Genomic DNA, 18,794 nt, shown 5'->3' on the forward strand with positions numbered 1-18,794 from the left:
AACCAGAGTTTTATAGAGCTGCATCAATATCTCGTGACTCTTAAACTCTTTCCCTCGACTTATGAATGCTAACATCCCATAAGCTTTCTTAACTACCCCATCTACCTGTGAGGCAACTTTCAGGGATCCGTGGACATGTACCCCCAGACTCCTCTGCTCCTCCACACTACCAAGTATCCTGCCATTTACTTTGTACTCTGCCTTGGAGTTTGTCCTTCCAAAATGAACCACCTCACACTTCTGTGGGTTGAACTCCATCTGCCACTTACTAACCTGTTCTAAATTTGCTCTGAAGGAGAAGGATCATCGCTCCTGAAATTGGTCCAAGTGCTTTTTGATGTTTGTAGGGAGAGGCCTTTCTAACCAAGACAGCTGCAGTGACAAGCTACCCCATTTATTTCCCTTCATAGCTGCATGATTTTCATCTCAGAACCCATCACTCAACTGACGAAAGCTAAAACACAGGCAAATGTAGTTACATCAGTAATGGCGTAGTTGGATACAGCTTTTGTTTGAAAAACCATTCCAGTTGAGATGACATTGAGCTGCAATGTTCATCGATATCATGGCCTAGACTTTGTTTATTTTTAGGTTCATACGAAATGTTTTTAAGACAGAGGGGAGGCATGGGTCAGGTTAAGGTTTAGGGAGAAGAATGAGAGAGAGTTAGAGGTCAAGAGTAGTAAATAAAAAGTTAGGGCAGGAGTTTGAGTCCAGATTAAATCATTCCAAGGTCGAACACCAGTGATTGAGCAAGCAGTGTTGCAGGTGCTGAGGAGAACAGTGATTTCCCCAGGTCACAGATTGGTCCTGGATTGGAAGTGTGTAAGGGGGATGAATCCTGGGTACAAGTTGAATCAGGAGGGCTGGTGACAACCCCAGGTCACCAGTTTCAGAGGTCTGTGTCAGTACAGAAATAGGAGCCCAAAGATCAAACTCAGCAAAGTCTGGAGGGTAGAATCGAAGGTCAAAGCCTGAAGGTTGAAGACCAAATGTAGAGACATAAAGGAACCATGAAGGCCTGGGTCAGTGAGGTCAGAGTTCTGTGTGTATCAGAAGTTGAGACCCAAAGGTCAAGTCTGTGATCAGCATCCTGGGTGAAGTCTGAAGTTGGAGGCCCGATATTTGAAAGTATCTGACAATTTATCTGACAAGTTTCCCCACGGCAGAGTTGTATAGAAAGTCAGGAGTAATAGGATCCATAGAAACATGGTTGCATGGATTCAGAATTAGCTTGCCCACAGAAAACAATGGTGTCCCATAAGGATCTGTTCTGGGACCCCTGCTCTTTGGAAGTGGAGGGGCGGGTTAGTAATTTTGCAGATGATAATGGAGGTTGGAGGTGTTGTGGATAGTATAGAAGCTTGCCATAGGTTACAGTGGAATATATACAGGTTGTGAAGCTGGGCAGAGAAAGTGGCCAATGATGTTCAATCTGGAAAAGTGTGGAGTGAAAAGATTGAACTTGAAAGCAGAGTACAATGTTAATGGTAGGCTTCTTAGCAGCATGGAGGAACAGAGGGATCTTGGGGTCCATGTTCACAGATCCATCAAAGTTTCCATGTATTATAAGGGTGGTTAAAAAGATATATGGTGTATAGATTTTCCTTAGTCAGAGCATAAGTTCAAGAGCCATAAAATAATATTGCAGCTTTGTAAAACTCTGGTTGGACCATACTTGGAGTATTGTGTTCAGTTCAAATTATAGGAAGGATGTGGAACCTTCAGAGGAGGTGCAAAGGGGATTTATCAGGATGCTGGAATAGAGAATATATCTTATGAGGAAATGCTCAGTGAGCTAGGGCGTTTCTCTTTGGAATGACAGGGTAGAAGTGTATAAGATTATGAGAGGTATAGATAGAGTAGACAGCAACATCTATTTCCGAGGCAGTAATGGCCAGTACCAGAGGACATTTGTATAGTGTGAGCGGAGGAGGTTTAAGGGGGATGTCAGAGATAGATTTGGCATACGTCACGAGAGAGTGGTGAGTTCCTGAAACAGACTATGAGATTGAGGTGGTGCAGAATGATGGTAGTGGAAAACCTAACCTCTGAGGCTAGGTAGACAGGGGATGGGAACACAAGACACTGCAGATGCTGGCATATGAAGCAACAGTAATCAGAGGAACTTACTGATATAAATTGAGCAAAAGCTGCAGAAGGTTGCAAACCTATCATGGGCACCAAAGACATCTTTATAAAGCAATGACTTATCCATCATTAAGGACCCCCATCACCCAGGAAATGATTTCTTCTCATTGCTACCATCAGAGAGGAGGTACTCATTCCACCGAGATGTAACACTGAGCGTCATAGGAAATCATTCCTACCTGTGGCCATCAAACTTTACAATGCCTCCCTTAGGAGTGTCAGACACCCTGAGCTAATAGGCTGGTCCTGGACTTATTTCCACTTGGCATGATTAACTTATTATTTAATTATTTATGGCTTTATATTGCTATATTTCTTCACTATTCTTGGTACGGCTGTAACGAAACCCAATTTCCCTCAGGATTAATAAAGTATGTCTGTCTGTCTGTACAGGAGCCTGAACTCAACGTCTTAGAAACAGCTTCTTCTCCTCGTAGTACCTGTGCCTCAAAACAACAAGTTTGTTTATTATAAAACTATTGAATGGTTTCTAATCCGAGAAGGTGGACTCTTGACCTCACAGTCATCTTCCTCTGCTCTAGATTCAATTTCATTTATTTAAAATAAATGTAGGGCCTCTTGGATCATCCAAGGTTCTCTTACCTTATCATCCTTGTCCTTACCCCTTACCATGACATGCTGATCCTGAACGCTGACCAGTTGGTCTTTGTTTAAACTCCCACACGTCAGACATGGATTTAGTGAAAGCAGGTGATTCCAATCAAAGCTCTGCCTTATCCTGTTTATAACTTGTCCTCCCCAATTTAGCACCTTCCTGGAAGATCTAATTTTATCCTTATTCATAACTATCTTAAGATGTAATAGGTTGTGGTTACTATTCCCAAAATGGATGAACCCTCCAACATTTCCTCTTTGAGTACTGCTGCAACATTCTCCCTTATCAGTAGTACAACCTCTCTGTCTCCTTTACCCCCCTCTACATCACACCTAAAGCAACAATGTTGAGCTGCCAATCCTACCCCTAACACAACTAAGTTTTTCTGATGGCAACAATATCATAATTCCATGTAGCATTGAAATAAACATTTTTTAAACTCATCAGTCCCATCACGTTTATAAACCTGCCTCTTGCTGTCCTTCCCTTTGAGGCTCCAATTTGCAGTACTAGCAAACCTCCCTTGCTGTTCAGATGCAAACTATCTTGTTTGTATATTTCTCACCTACTCTGGAAGAGAGCCCAGTGATTCATAAATCTGAAGCCCTCCCTCCTGCACCAACTCCTTAGCTATAGTGGCATGCAAAAGTTTGGGTACCCCTGGTCAAAATTTCTATTACTGTGAATAGCTAAGCAAGTAAAAGATGAACTGATTTCCAAACAGCATAAAGTTAAAGATAACACATTTCTTTAATATTTTAAGCAAGATTACTTTTTTTATTTCCATCTTTTACAGTTTCAAAATAACAAAAAAGGAAAAGGGCCTGAAGCAAAAGTTTGGGCATCCTGAATGGTCAGTACTTAGTATGTTACGGATTCAGCAACAATAAATATATGAGTGAGGCAGGGGTTTTTATAACAAATAAAATATTTATTAAACACTGAAAAACAAACCCCCAAAGTAAATAAATCACTAACGTAACCGGAAATCAGCTGCTGTGCGGCAGCTTAAACAGTTGTTAAAGCAATGAAGCTTAAACAGTTCTTAAAGCGATGTTGCAAAAACAGTTCTTCAAAGTAGTATTGCAAAAGTTCAAAATGCTTACAGTCCATTTAAGGGAGAGACTTTTTTAAGATGATTTAAATTCTCTTTCACGTCGTGTTGCTGTGATTCCCGGTCGAACTACTTTTCCCACGAAGAATTTACGAAGATGAAAAATGAAATGGCTTAAAGGCACTGACCTTTCCTTTACAACACTGTATTCAACCTTTTTGCTATTTCACAGGGATTAACACGAGCACACGTCAACAAATTCCTTCAGAATAAGGATCAAACAAGGTCGAACCTGTTTCACCATTGAAATCGACTTTCCTCGATCTTTTAGCTCCCGAACTCCGATCTTCACTCTCCACTGATTCTCAACTAGCAGTATTATAAAGAAATTGCTGGCGATGACCTTTTAAACTTTAGGCATTAAATAAAACTCCCATTTTTCAACTAAACTGCATCATAACATTAAATCACGCAGTGGCGTGAAGTCAACATGGCAAATCCAGCCTCGAACTGCCCCTCCTCACAGGGAGGGGTCCTCCTTTTATACCCTGTGTAAAAAAACCTGTCACATGACCTCTACTGGTGGGAAAATGATGTCACTCCACCATCACAAGACCATTACCTCAAGTCCAGTATAGCTTCAACACCACTGTCACGTGTCACGGGTACGTAACAAGTAACACCCCCTTTGGCAAGTATCACAGCGTGTAAATGCTTTCTGTAGCCAGCTAAGAGTCTTTCAATTCTTGTTTAGGGGATTTTTGCCCATTTTTCCTTGCAAAAGGCTTCTAGTTCTGAGAGATTATTGGGCTGTCTTGCATGCACTGCTCTTCTGAAGTCCATCCACAGATTTTCGATGAAGTTTAGGTCAGGGGACTGTGAGGGCCATGGCAAAGCCTTCAGTTTGCTCCTCTTGAGGTAGTCCATTGTGGATTTTGAGGTGTGTTTAGGATCATTATCCTGTTGTAGAAGCCATCCTCTTTTCATCTTAAGCTTTTTTTTTTTACAGACGGCGTGATGTTTGCTTCCAGAATTTGCTGGTATTTAATTGAATTCATTCTTCCTTCTACCAGTGAAATGTTCCCTGAACCACTGGCTGCAACACAAACCAAAAGCATGATTGATCCACCTCTGTGCTTAACAGGGAGTGATTCTGCACCCTTTTTTCTCCAAATGTACCTTTGCTCATTGCAGCCAATAAGTTCTATTTTAACTTCTTCAGTCTACAGGACTTGTTTCCAAAATGCATCAGGCTTGTTTAGATGTTCCTTTGCAAACTTCTGACGCTGAGTTTTGTGGTGAGGACGCAGGAAAGGTTTTCTTCTGATGATTCCTCCATGAGGTCATATTTGTGCAGGTGTCACTGCCCAGTAGAACAGTGCACCACCATTCCAGAGTCTGCTAAATCTTCCTGAAGGTCTTTTGCAGTCAAACAGGGGTTTTGATTTGCCTTTCTAGCAATCCTACGAGCAATTCTCTCTCAGAAAGTTTTCTTGGTCTTCTGGACCTCAACTTGACCTCCACCATTCCTGTTAACTGCCATTTTTTAATTACATTACGAACTGAGGAAACGGCTACCTGAAAACGCTTTGCTATCTTCTTATAGCCTTCTCCTGCTTTGTGGGCATCGTTTATTTTAATTTTCAGAGTGCTATGCAGCTGCTTAGAGGAGCCCATGTCTGCTGATTGTTTGGACAAGGTTTGTGGAATCAGGGTATTTATAAAGCTTTGAAATTTGCATCACCTGGCCTTTCCTAATGATGAATGTGAACAACCCATGGCCCTAACAAGCTAATTAAGGTCTGAGACCTTGGTAAAGTTATCTGAGAGCTCAAATCTCTTGGGATGCCCAAACTTTTGCATGGTGCTCCTTTCCTTTTTTTCACTCTAAAATTGTACAAAACAAAAACATTACACTAATCTTGCTTAAAATGTTGAAAAGAATTTTTCATCTTTAACTTTGTGGCTTCTGGAGATCAGTTCATCTTCTACTCACTCAACTATTCACAGTAACAGAAATTTTGACCCGGGATGCCCAAACTTTTTCATGCCACTGTATGTACTAGACTGGACTACATATCTATTTCTCACCTCACTAGCACATGACAGAGATTGTAAATCTGAGATTACAACTCTGGAAATCCTGCTTTTTAATTCATACATAGTTCCCTAAAATCACTTTGCAAGGCTTCATCCCTGTTACTTGTTAGCTTAACCTTGTATTTCATCAGAGGTCGTACAGGAGTGAGATACACCTACTAGTAGAATGGTGCCGCAGCAACAACCTGGCACTCAAAGTCAGTTAGACAAAAGAGCTGATTGTGTACTGCATGAATGGAAGACGAAGGAACACGTACCAATCCTCATAGAGAGATCAGAAGTGGAGAGATTGAGCAGCTTCAAGTTCCTGGATGTCAAGATCTCTGAGGATCTAACTTGGTCCCGACATATTGATGTAGTCATAAAGAAGGCAAGACAGCTATACTTAATTAGGAGTTTGAAGCGATTTGGCATGTCAACAAATATGCTCAAGAACTTCTATCGTACCTTGGAGAGCATTCTGACAGGCTGCATCATTGTCTGGTATGGAGAGGCTACTGCACAGGACTGAAAGAAGCTGCAGAAGGTTATAATTCTAGTCAGCTCCATCTTGGGCATTAGCCTACAAAGTACCCAGGGCATCTTTAGGGAGCGGTGTCTCAGAAAGACAGCATCCGTTATTAAAGACCTCCAGCACCCAGGGCATGCCCTTTTCTCACTATTGCCATCAGGTAGGAGATATAGAAGCTGAAGACGATTGAGGAACAGCTTCTTCCCCTTCCCCTTTGCCATCTGATTCCTGAATGGACTTTGAAGCTTTGGATGCTATCTCACTTTTTTAAATATACATTATTACTTTTTTTTTGCACTTTTTTAAATAATTCTAGTCAATATATGTAATTGATTTACTTATTTATTATTGTTTTATTTTATTTATTACTATTTTTCTCTCTCTCTGCTAGATTATGTATTGCATTGAACTGCTGTTGCTAAGTTAACAAATTTCATGTCACATGCCGGTGATGAGAAACCTGATTCTGATTCTCCTTTATAACTTTTTGGTCTATTGGCATTTTAAAGGTTCCACGTTCTTCTGGCTTCCCACTCATCTTTCCCATATTGTTTGCCTTCTCTTTTGCTTTTATGCTTTTCTCCCAGTCCCCTTGTTTGTCAGGGTTGCCTTGATTTTTCTTATAAAATTCTGCTTTTGTTTTCTGCATTACTCGCAGAAACTCCTACTATGTTACTCCACTGTCTTTCCTGCCAGAGTCATCTTTGAATGAACTCTTGACAGCTCCTCCCTCCCTCATGCTTATGTCAAGCAACACACACAAAATGCTGGTGGAATCCAACAGACCAGGCAGCATCTGTAGGAGGAAGTAGTCAACGTTTCAAGCCGAGACCCTTTGTCAGGACTAACTGAAAGAAGAGATAGTAAGAGATTTGAAAGTAGGAGGGGGAGGAGAGATCTGAAATGATAGGAGAAGACAGGAGGGGGAGGGATGAAGCTAAGAGCTGGAAAGGTGATTGGCAAAAGGGATACATAGCTGGAGAAGGGAAAGGATCATGGGACAGGAGGCCTAGGGAGAAAGAAAGGGGGAGGGGAGCACCAGTGGAGATGGAGAACAGTTAAGGAGTGATTGTGAGAGGGACAGAGAGAGAAAAGAAAAGGGAAAATAAATTAGGGCAACACGAGTGAATCTGCAGATGCTGGAAATAAATAAAAACACAAAATACTGGCAGAACTCAGCAGGCCAGACAGCATCTATGGGAGGAGGTAGTGATGACATTTCAGGCTGAAACACTCCTGCTGAAGGGTTTCAGCCCGAAATGGTGTCGCTACCTCCTCCCATAGATGCTGTCTGGCCTGCTGAGTTCTGCCAGCATTTTGTGTTTTTAAATAAATTAGGGATAGGGTAAGAAGGCGAGGGGGGCATTAATGGAATTTAGAGAAATCAATGTTCATGCCATCAAGTTGGAGGCTACCCAGCCGGTATATAAGGTGTTGTTCCTCCAACCTGAGTGTGGCTTCATCTGGACAGTAGAGGAGGCCATGTATAGACATATCAGAATGGGAATGAGAAGTGGAATTAAAATGTATGGCCACTGGGAGATCCTGTTTTCTCTGGCAGACCGAGCGTAGGTGTTCAGCGAAACGGTCTCCCAGTCTGTGTCGTGTCTCACCAATATATAGAAGGCCACACCGGGAGCACCAGACGCAGTATATCACACCAGCCAACTCACAGGTGACGTGTCGTCTCACCTGGAAGGACTGTCAGGGTCCCTGAATGGTGGTGAGGGAGGAAGTGTAAGGACAGGTGTAGCACTTGTTCCGTCTACAAGGATAAGTGCCAGGAGGGAGATCAGTGGGAAGGGATGGGGGGGGGGACGGATAGACAAGGGAGTCGCGTATGAAATGATCCCTGTGGAAAGCAGAAACGGTGGTGGGGGGAGGGAAAGATGTGCTTGGGTGGTGGGATCCTGTTGAAGGTGAGGGAAGTTACAGAGAATTATATGTTGGACCTGGAGACTGGTGGGGTGGTAGGTGAGGACAAGGGGAACCGTATCTCTAGAGGGGTGGTGGGAGGATGGGGTGAGGGCAGATGTGCGTGAAATGAGAGAGATGCGTTTGAGAGCAGAGTTGATGGTGAATGAAGGGAAGCCCCTTTGTTTAAAAAAGGAAGACATCTCCTTCGTCCTGGAATGAAAAGCCTCATCCTGAGAGCAGATGCGGTGGATGGAGGAGTTGTGAGAAGGGGATGGCATTTTTGCAAGAGACAGGGTGGGAAGAGGAATACAGTTGGCCCTCTTCATCTGTGGATTCCGCATGCACAGATTCAACCGACCGCGGATCGGGAAAATTCGGAAGCTTTCTCTCCAGCACTCGTTGTTTGAGCACGTACAGACTATTTTTTCTTGTCATTATTCCCTAAACAATACAGTATAACAACTATTTACATAGCATTTACATTGTATTAGGTATTATAAGTAATCTAGAAATGACTTAAAAGTGCAGGGAGTCCCCAGGTTATGAATGAGTTCCATTCCTGAGTCCATCTTTAAGTCGGATTTGAAGTCGGAACAGGTACATCCAGTATTATTTAGCATCAGTTAGTCAAACGTTTTTCTTAGTATATAGTACATATTTTACCTTTCTGTGCATATAAAACACTTAAGAAACATACGTATTTCAATAATTTAACCACTGCGTTGCTTAGAAATAATAGTAGCTTTCATCGGAACAGGGCCTTTCACATGTTCCTTTAAAATTGATCAGATCGTTGACTGACTGTAGCCTAACACTTTTCCAATGACTGATGGCGTTTCATCTCTTTCCAATCGCTTTATTGCTTCCACCTTATTTTCAATCGTGATCGTGATTATTTTCGTGAACAGAAACACTGCGGATTCAGAGCTGCGCCGTCGGGTCCTAATGTCCACTGCACGGAGACATGTTAAAGTCCAGGGTTCCGCTGGGTCCTAAAGACCACCACACTGTCCCAGGTCAAATAAGGGACTTGAGCATCCGCGTTTTTTGGTATCCGCAAGGGGTCTCGGAACCAATCCCCTGCGGATAAGGAGGGCCGACTGTAGTGCAGGTAGCTGTGAGAGTCCGTAGGCTTATAATAGCTATCAGTAGATAAGCCGTCTCCAGAGATAGAGAGAGAAAGATCAAGAAAGGGGAAGGAGGTGTCGGAAATGGACCAGGTAAATTTGAGGGCAGGGTGAAAATTGGAGACAAAGTTAATGAAGTCAACGAGCTCAGCATGTGTGCAGGAGGCAGCGCCAATGCAGTCATCAATGTAGTGAAGGAAAAGAGGGGGACGGATACCCGTATAGGCTTGGAACATGGACTGTTCCACAAAGCCAACAAAAAGGCAGGCATAGCTGGGACCTATATGGGTGCCCATGGCTACACCTTTGGTTTGGAGGAAGTGGGAGGAGCCAAAGGAGAAAACACGAGGAAATCTGCGGATGCTGGAAATTCAAGCAATACACACAAAATGCTGGTGGAACACAGCAGGCCAGGCAGCATTTACAGGGAGAAGCACTGTAGACGTTTTGGGCCAAGACCCTTCGTCAGTACTAACTGAAAGGAGAGATACTAAGAGATTTGAAAGTAGTGGGGGAGGGAGAAAAGCGAAATGATAGGAGAAGACCGGAGGGGATGGGATGAAGCTAGGAGCTGGAAAGGTGATTGGTGAAAGTGACACAGAACTGGAGGCCTCGGGAGAAAGAAAAGGGGAGTGGGGGGAGCACCAGAGGGAGATGGAGAACAGGCAGGGTGATGGGCAGAGAGAGAGAAAAAAAACAAACAACTAAATATGTCAGGGATGGGGTAAGAAGTTAGAGAAGTCAGTGTTCATGCCATCAGGTTGGAGGCTACCCAGCTAGTATTTAAGGTGTTGTTCCTCCAACCTGACTGTGGATTCATCTTGACAGTAGAGGAGGCCATGGATAGACATATCAGAATGGGAATGTGACATGAAATTAAAATGTGTGGCCACTGGGAGATCCTGCTTTCTCTGGCGGACCGAGCTTAGGTGTTCAGCAAAACGGTCTCCCAGTCTGCATCGGGTCTCACCAATATATAAAAGGCCACACTGGGAGCACTGGACACAGTATACCACACTAGCTGACTCACAGGTGAAGTGTCGCCTCACCTAGAAGGACTGTCTGGGGCCCTGAATGGTGGTGAGGGAGGAAGTGTAAGGGCAGGTGTAGCACTTGTTCTGTTTACAAGGATAAGTGCCAGGAGGGAGATCAGTGGGAAGGGATGGGGGGACGAGTGGACAAGGGAGTCGCATAGGGAGCGATCACTGCGGAAAGCAGAAGGGGGGGAGGGAAAGATGTGCTTGGTAGTGGATCCCATTGGAGGTGGCGGAAGTTATGGAGAATTATACGTTGGACCTGGAGGCTGGTGGGGTGGTAGATAAGGTAGGGGAACCCTATCCCGAGTGGGGTGGCCGGTGGATGGGGTGAGGGCAGTTGTGCGGGAAATGGGAGAGATGCGTTTGAGAGCAGAGTTGATGGTGGAAGAAGGGATGCCTTTTTGTTTAAAAAAGGAAGACATCTCCTTCGACCTGGAATGAAAAGCCTCATCCTGAGAGCAGATGAGGCGGAGACAGAGGAATTGTGAGAAGGGGATAGCATTTTTGCAAGAGACAGAGTGGGAAGAGGAATAGTCCAGGTAGCTGTGAGAGTCTGTAGGCTTATATCAGTAGATATAAGTATAAGATATAAGTAGTATATCAGTAGATAAGCCGTCTCCAGAGATGGAGACAGAAAGATCAAGAAAGGGGAGGGAGGTGTTGGAAAAGGACCAGGTAAATTTGAGGGCAGGGTGAAAGTTGGAGGCAAAGTTAATGAAGTCAACGAGATCAGCATGCGTGCAGGGGGCAGTGTCAATGCAGTCAACGATGTAGCAAAGGAAAAGGGGGGGACGGATACCCGTATAGAGTTGGAACATGGTCGACGTAGCCAAAGGAGAAATTATTAAGAGTAAGGACTAATTCTGCTAGACGGAGGAGAGTGGTGGTAGAGGGGAGCTGCTTAGGTCTGGAATAAAAGAAGCAGAGAGCTTTGAGGAGTTTCATATGAAGAAAGTCTGGATCGACTAAGCTTATACTCGCTGGAATTTAGAAGATTGAGGGGGGATCTTATTGAAACGTATAAAATTCTAGAGGGATTGGATAGGCTAGATGCAGGAAGATTGTTTCCGATGTTGGGGAAGTCCAGAATGAGGGGGTTGCAGTTTAAGGATAAAGGGGAAGCCTTTTAGGACCAAGTTGGGGAAAAACTTCACACAGAGAGTGATGAATCTGTGGAATTCTCTGCCACAGGAAACAGTTGAGGCTGGTTCATTGGCTATATTTATGAGGAAGTTAGATATGGCCCTTGTGGCTAAAGGGATCGGGGGTATGGAGAGAAAGCAGGTACAGCGTTCTGAGTCGGTTGATAAGCTGTGATCATACTGAATGGTGGTGCAGGCTCGAAGGGCTGAATGGCCTACTCCTGCACCTATTTTCTATGTTTCTATATAAGTACTGGACATCCATGGTAAAAATAAGGTGGTGGGGGCCAGGGAACTTAAAATCATTGAAAAAATTCAAAGGGTGAGAAGTGTCACGAATATAGGTGGGAAGGGATTGCAAAAGGGGGGATAAAACAGTGTCGAGGTATGCAGAAATAAGTTTGGTGGAGCAGCTGAGACAATGGGTCTACCTGGACAGGCAGGTTTGTGGATCTTGGGTAGGAGGCAGAAACGGGAAGTGCGGGGTGTGGGAATAATGAGGTTGGTGGCAGTGGATGGGAGATACTCAGAGCTGATTAGGTTGGTGATAGTGTGTGAGGCAATGGTCTGGTGCTGCTTGGTAGGGTCATGATTGTGGGGTAAATAAGAGGAGGTATCAGCGAGTTGTCACTGTGCCTCGGCCAGGTAGAGCTCGGTATGCCAGACTACAACAGCACGCCCCTTATTAGCGGGTTTTATAGTGAGGTTGGGATTGGTGCGGAGGGAGCAGAGAGTAGAGCGTTCGGAAGGCGTGAGGTTGGAATTGGATCAGGGTGTGGTGAAGTCAAGACAGTTGATGTCCCATTGACAGTTAGCAATAAAGAGATCCAGAGCAGGCAGAAGACAGAGCGGGGTGTCCATGAAGAGGAGGAGGTTTGAAGACGGGAGAAGGGGTCATCGGTCAGGGTGGGAGAGTCCTTGCCGAAGAAGTAGGCTCGAAGACGGAGCCAGCGGAAGAAGGGTTCAGCGTCATGGCACACGCGGAACTCACTGAGGTGTGGGCAAAGGGGAACAAAAGTGAGGCCCTTACTGAGGACTCAGTAAGCGCTCAGCCTCAGAGAGTTGAAGGTCGGAGGGGATGGTAAAGACCTGGCATGGATGAGAGCTGGGATCCGAGGGGGTAGGGAAGTTGGTAGTGTCAGTGGAGAGGGGAGGGTTGGGGTGAGTGGAAGATGGAGCCTCTGAGGGCTCAAAAACTGACGATGGGATCTGAGGGAGAAGGGATTGCAGAATGGTGGTGGGAGAAGGGGAGACAGGAGTTACAATCCCAGCATGTGAAGACCCGGCCTGGAGTTCAAGGCTGGAGTCACAGTTGGAGGCTGCGCAATCACTTTGAAGGTGTCTATGGTCGTTGGAACCCACATTGATGACACTGGAATCCGGGTTTTGAATATGCCCTGGGTTGGTGGGGCAGCCGAGATCGTCAGTGGGGGCCGTGATCCAAAGTTCATGCCTGCTAGCATCGGAACCGGCGGGCTCTGAGATCTGTAGATAATATCTTGCAGTCCTTGCCATTGATCTCTGTAACTTTCGTGAATGCCCCCCTCCTCCTCTTATCCCATCCCTTATCTATTTATTTATCTATCTATCGTCATTATATTTATTTATTTATTTCCCTTCTTTTTTTCTCTTCTTTTCTCTCTCTGTCCTTCTCACAATCACTCCTTGCCTGCACTCCATCTCCCCCTGGTGCTCCCCTACCCCTTTCTTTCTCCCTAGGCCTCCTGTCCCATGATCCTTTCCCTTCTCCAGCTCTGTATCCCTTTTGCCAATCAACTTTCCAGCTCTTAGCTTCATCCCTCCCCCTCCTGTCTTCTCCTATCATTTTGGATCTCCCCTCTCCCTTGTACTTTCAAATCTCTTACTATCTCTTCTTTCAGTTAGTCCTGACGAAGGGTCTTGTAACTGTTAAATCTAAAATTTCATGAAAACTATTAATTTCCCCAAGATCATTCCGGGATAAATCCTTTCATACTTACAAAAAGGAAATTGGTATCAATGTCAGAATAAAAGACACAATTTTTGTTGTGATTTCCCTCACATTCTTCTCTCCAACCTTCTGTCTCTCACCTACTTTTCTTTCCTATTTTGCTCCTCACACTGTTCTTTTTTTATTTACAACTTGTCTTGATTGCCAGTTGCAGTACTCTAATATCTTCCCTCCATATCTCTCTTTTTTTATTTCCTGCCTCCCCTAACCTAACTCACATTGGCAAAATAGTACAACTGTGGCTGACAAGGGAAGTCAAAGCTAATGTAAAAGCAAAAGAGAGGGCATACAACAAAGCAAAAAAATTACCAGGAAGATGGAGGATTGGGAAGCTTCTAAAAACCTACAGAGAGCAACTAAAAGAACCATTAGGAGGAAAAAGATGAAATGTGAAAGCAAGCTAGGAAACAATATCAAAGTGGATGGTAAAAGTTCTTTTCAAGTATGTAAAAAATAAAAGATGAGATGGATATAGGACGACTAGAAAATGAGGCTGGAGAAATAATAATGGGGGACAAGGAAATGGCAGATGAATGAAATGAGTATTTTGTATCAGTCTTCACTGTGGAAGACACTCGCAGTCTGCTAGATGTTGGAGAGTGTGAGGGAAGAGAAGTGAGTGCAATTACTATTACAAGGGAGAAGTGCTCAAAGACCTGAAAGACCTAAGGGTACATAAGTCACTCAGACCAGATGAACTGTCCTCTGGGGTTCTTAAAGAGAGAGCAGTAGATAATGTGGAGGCATTAGAAATTATCTTTCAAAAATCATTGGACTCTGGTATGGTGCCAGAGGAATGGAAAATTGCAAATGTCACTCCACTCTTGAAGAAAGGAGGAAGGCAGCAGAAAGGAAATTATAGACCAGTTAGCCTGACCCCAGTGGTTGGGAAGATGTTGGAGTCAATTGTTAAGAATGAAGTTATGGAGTACTTGGTGACACAGGACAAGATAGGAAAATTTTGCCTGACAAAGCTGTTGGAATTCTTTAAAGAGATTGCAAGTACAATAGATAAAGAGGATGTAGTGGATGTTGTGTATTTGGTCTTTCAGAAGGCCTTTGACATGGTTAGATCATTATTTGATTGGTAGCAGGCAGTGCGTGGGAATAAAAGGATCCTTTTCTGGTAGGCTGCCAGTGACTAGTGGTGTCCACAGGGGTCTGTGTTGGGACTGCTTCTTTTCATGCTATTTATAGATTTAGATGATGGAATCCTTTGTTGCCAAGTTTGCCGATGATACAAAGATTGGTGGAGAGGCAGGTAGTGTTGAGGAAACAGGTAGACTGCAAAAGGACTTATACAGATTAGGAAACTAGGCAAGAAAATGGTAAATGAAATACAATGTTGGAAAATGCATGGCAATGCATTTTGGTAGTAGAAATAAATGTGCAGACTATTTCCTAAAAGGGGAGAAGATCTAAAAATCTGAGATGTAAAGGGTCTTGGGAGTCCTTGTGTAGTATACCTTAAAGGTTAGCTTGCAGGTTGAGTCTGGTGAGGAAGGCAAAAGCAATGATAGCATTTATTTCAAGAGATCTAGAATACAAGAGCAGAGATATAATGCTAAGGATTTATAAGGCACTGATGAGGTCTCACCTTGAGTATTATGAACAGTTTTGGCCTCCTCATCTAAACAAAGGTGTGCAGGCATTTGAGAAGGTTCAGAGCAGGTTCACAAGGATGATTCCAGGAATGAAAAGGTTATCATACGAGGAATGTTTGATGGTTCTGGGTCTGTACTCACTGGAATTCAGAAGGATGAGGGGGCATCTCATTGAAACCTTTCCAATGTTGGAAGGCCTAGAAAAGTAGAAGCGGCAAGGTTGTTTCCCATGGTGGGGAGTCTAGGACAAGAGGGCACAACCTCAGGATAGAGTGGTGTCCATTTAAAACAGATGTGGAGTAATTTCTTTAGCCATAGGGTGGTGAATTTGTGGCAGCTGTGGAGAGAGACCAGGTTGTTGGGTGTATTTAAAGCAGAGCTTTGTATGTTCTTGATTGGGCACAGAAGGCCGGGGAGTGGGGCAGGAAAAGGAGTAGCTATGATTGAATGGAGGAGCATACTCAAAGGGCCAAATGGCCTATTTCTGCTCCTATGTCTTTTGGCCTTATAGTCTGATCCCTCTCTGTAGTATTGCCTTGGTGCTCTTGGTGGCTTGAGTAAGCGGCTACATTTTAATGTGTCATCCAAGGGAGAAAGTATCATCAGGTTATTAACCACAGAAACATCATGAATCAATATCACAAACAATCACTGGATGGACATTCAGGAATAGGAGCTTTTCTACATCAATGATTACTGGTCCCATTAATCTTGCAGCTTAGTTCAGCTAATCATACATTAGGCAGAAATAACAAGATTTGCACTGTATGTAACCTAATGTGGTACTTGCCCAAGGAGAGGATTGATTACAAACAACGTGAAAAAAATTTTATTCCCCAGTAATAAGTTTTTTTTAATTGACATACAGCATGGTATAAGCTTTTCTGGCCCTTCAAGCTGCACAACCTAGAAATCCCTGATTTAATCTTGGCCTAATTTATAGTGACCAATTTACCTACCAACCAGTACGTCTTTGGACTGTGAAAGGAAGCTGGAGCATCAAGAGAAAACCCTGGCGCTCACTGAGAGAATGTACAGACTCTGTACAGGCAGCAGTGGGAATTGAACCCTGGTCACCTGTACTGTAAACCATTGTGCTGACCATTACACCACCTTGTTGCACTTTTTTTTGTGCTACCAGTTTTTGGAGATGAAATTTTCTCAGCACGAAGCAAAACATACGCTTGGAAACAGAGGTTAGTAATCAACTGTGTAAAGAAAAAACATCCTTCATTTCAATCAGCACAAATTATAAGGAATCTTAACTTGTATCAATATTCAATATAGAAGGAAAGGGTTGCTAAGTTTTGTTTAAATTGTTAATTTTTTAAATCACAGGACAGACGATGAGCTGGTGGTATTCCTCTCCAAATACAGAGGGAAGAACTTCCTGAAGTCTCATGGCAGGGATAATGCCAGGTAGGAGCTAAAATGTAGAATAAAGCTTTCAGCTTGTATTCCTAGAGAATGATGAGCTCCATGACCTTTGCCTATGAGAGGTGGCACTGCAAAGTTAAGGTTTCTATTATTATACTTGAATTAAGATAAAGATCTGTACAATTACCGTTGCACATTGGAAACATAAGCAGATACATGCATCCTGAGCTCTCCCCAAGTGATTCCTACTACTAATTTTGGGTGACAGACCAATGATAGGTTCAGAGGTACTGTGAAGCTGAGTAGATGAATGAGGAAATATTTGTGGGCAAGTTACAATGGCATGTCCTATTGTCTGGGACTCAGAATTACATTTGTGATAATTCTCAGGTTCTTGCAGTATCTGATATGGGTGTTCTGCTTTCTTTAAGGAGTCAAAGCCAGTTGCTGAGCAAGTGATTCTTTGTCCAACTGGATAATCTGTTGATAACAGTGCTGCATGAATATTAAAAACCTTTACCTTAGGCAGATGGTATGTAGGTAATGAAGGATGTTATTTTTTTCATCTCAAAAGATAGTTGTGCTGTTACAGTGAAAGGAAGTTAGAACAATGCAGACTTGTGGCATTGACACCATTCTCATGCCAAGGTTCAGCTGATTGTGGTAGGGCAGTTGCAGGGACATGAGGCAATCTGTAGTAGAGCAAAGCCAGTTGAAAATATTGTGGCTGTGTTCCTTGGTGATGTTCCTGACCTAGACATTGCTGCAAGAAGGAAACAAAGGATTGTAACATTTTGTGCCTCATGGAGACCTGGTTGACGGTGGAGATATGGATCACACCATCGAGCCCTCTGGGTTCTCCCTGTTCCGGGTGAACAAATCCAAAAACCTCTCTGGGAAGAGTAAAAGAGGTGAGATAATACTTTATGGTCAATAATGCTTAGTGTGACTCCCCAGAATGTGCATGCCCTCAAATCCTTTTGTTCCCCATCCTGACTGGCTGCATCACTACCTGGTACCTCTCTTAATCTAGTTGTGAACTTCCCATGATGCAGAATATTTACAAGGACAGGTGTGTAAAAAGGGTTCATTCGGATCATTGGGTCCCAAGTCACCCCAACCACAATCTATTCTAGCTGCTACCATTTGGGAAATGATACTGCAGCATAAAAGCCAGAATCAACAGGCTTCAGGACAGCTTCTTTCACCAGGTTATCAGATTGATTAACTCATGCTGATATGAGTGTACTCTGTATTACATTGACTGTTCTATTTATTATAAATTACTATGATTGCACATTTAGACAGAGATGTAAGGTAAATATTTTTACTCATGTATGTGAAGGATGTAAGAAATAAAATCAGTTCAATTCAATTTAATTCATCTAGAATACATTGTGCTGCTGTGTAGACCTTCATGGCTGCTTAGAGAGTACACAGCTGTTATCTCAGCTGTGTATATTCCGCTGAAGGCTGATACTGAACTGTCTCTAGAGGAACTGTACACGATTCCATCATCGCTGGAGACTTCAATCAAGTGTCACTGACTAAAGTCTCTCTGAAGTTTTGTCAACCCATCCAGGTGAGCACACAGGGAGATAACAGACTTGACCACTGCTACTCAACCTTCCTTAATGCTTACAAAGCGTTCCTCCGTCCACTGTTTGGGAAGTCTGACCACTCCTTCAACCTGCTTCTGCCCATGTAAAGAGGCGGCCATAGTTAAAAACGTCCAGTGTTGGTCTGACCAGTCAGCCTCCATGCTACAGGACTGCTTTGATGATGTCAACTGGAATGTCTTTTGTGATGAGGACGTCTATGAAGTCACGGAAGGGGTAATGAGCTTCATCCAGAAGTGTATCAAGAACATTGACTCCCAAAAATTGGTCAGGGTTCATCCAGACCAGAAACCCTAGATCACCAGTTCCGTGCGCACAGCGCTCACTGCGTGAGACAGAGCTTACGTTGCCAGTAATCAGCAAGAACTGAAGAAATGCAGCTATGATCTATGCAGTCATCACGGCAGTGGTACAACGATACAGGGACAGGATCCAGGCAGTACTCTCAGCAACAACACACGCAGCTTATGGCAAGGTCTGCACACCATTGCAGATTTCAAAGCTAAAGGCAGTGGTGCTGCCAGCATCGCTATCTCTCCCAGATGAACA

General features: G+C 43.6%; 1 protein-coding gene across 2 annotated transcripts in view; it reads left to right on the forward strand.

Annotated features, from left to right (window-relative positions):
• Positions 1–18,794, forward strand: part of xylt2 (xylosyltransferase II) — a 275,890-nt gene that overhangs the window by 143,630 nt on the left and 113,466 nt on the right. Inside the window, exons 5-6 of one of the 2 annotated variants that reach the window (XM_059949008.1) lie at positions 3,564–3,620; positions 16,588–16,668. In XM_059949008.1, coding sequence (XP_059804991.1) covers positions 3,564–3,620; positions 16,588–16,668 — 138 coding nt within the window. The remainder of the gene's footprint in view (positions 1–3,563; positions 3,621–16,587; positions 16,669–18,794) is intronic. The other variant, XM_059949009.1, reaches the window with a different exon arrangement.

The sequence above is a fragment of the Hypanus sabinus genome, chromosome 23 (assembly GCF_030144855.1).
Source record: "Hypanus sabinus isolate sHypSab1 chromosome 23, sHypSab1.hap1, whole genome shotgun sequence".
NCBI lineage: Eukaryota > Metazoa > Chordata > Chondrichthyes > Myliobatiformes > Dasyatidae > Hypanus > Hypanus sabinus.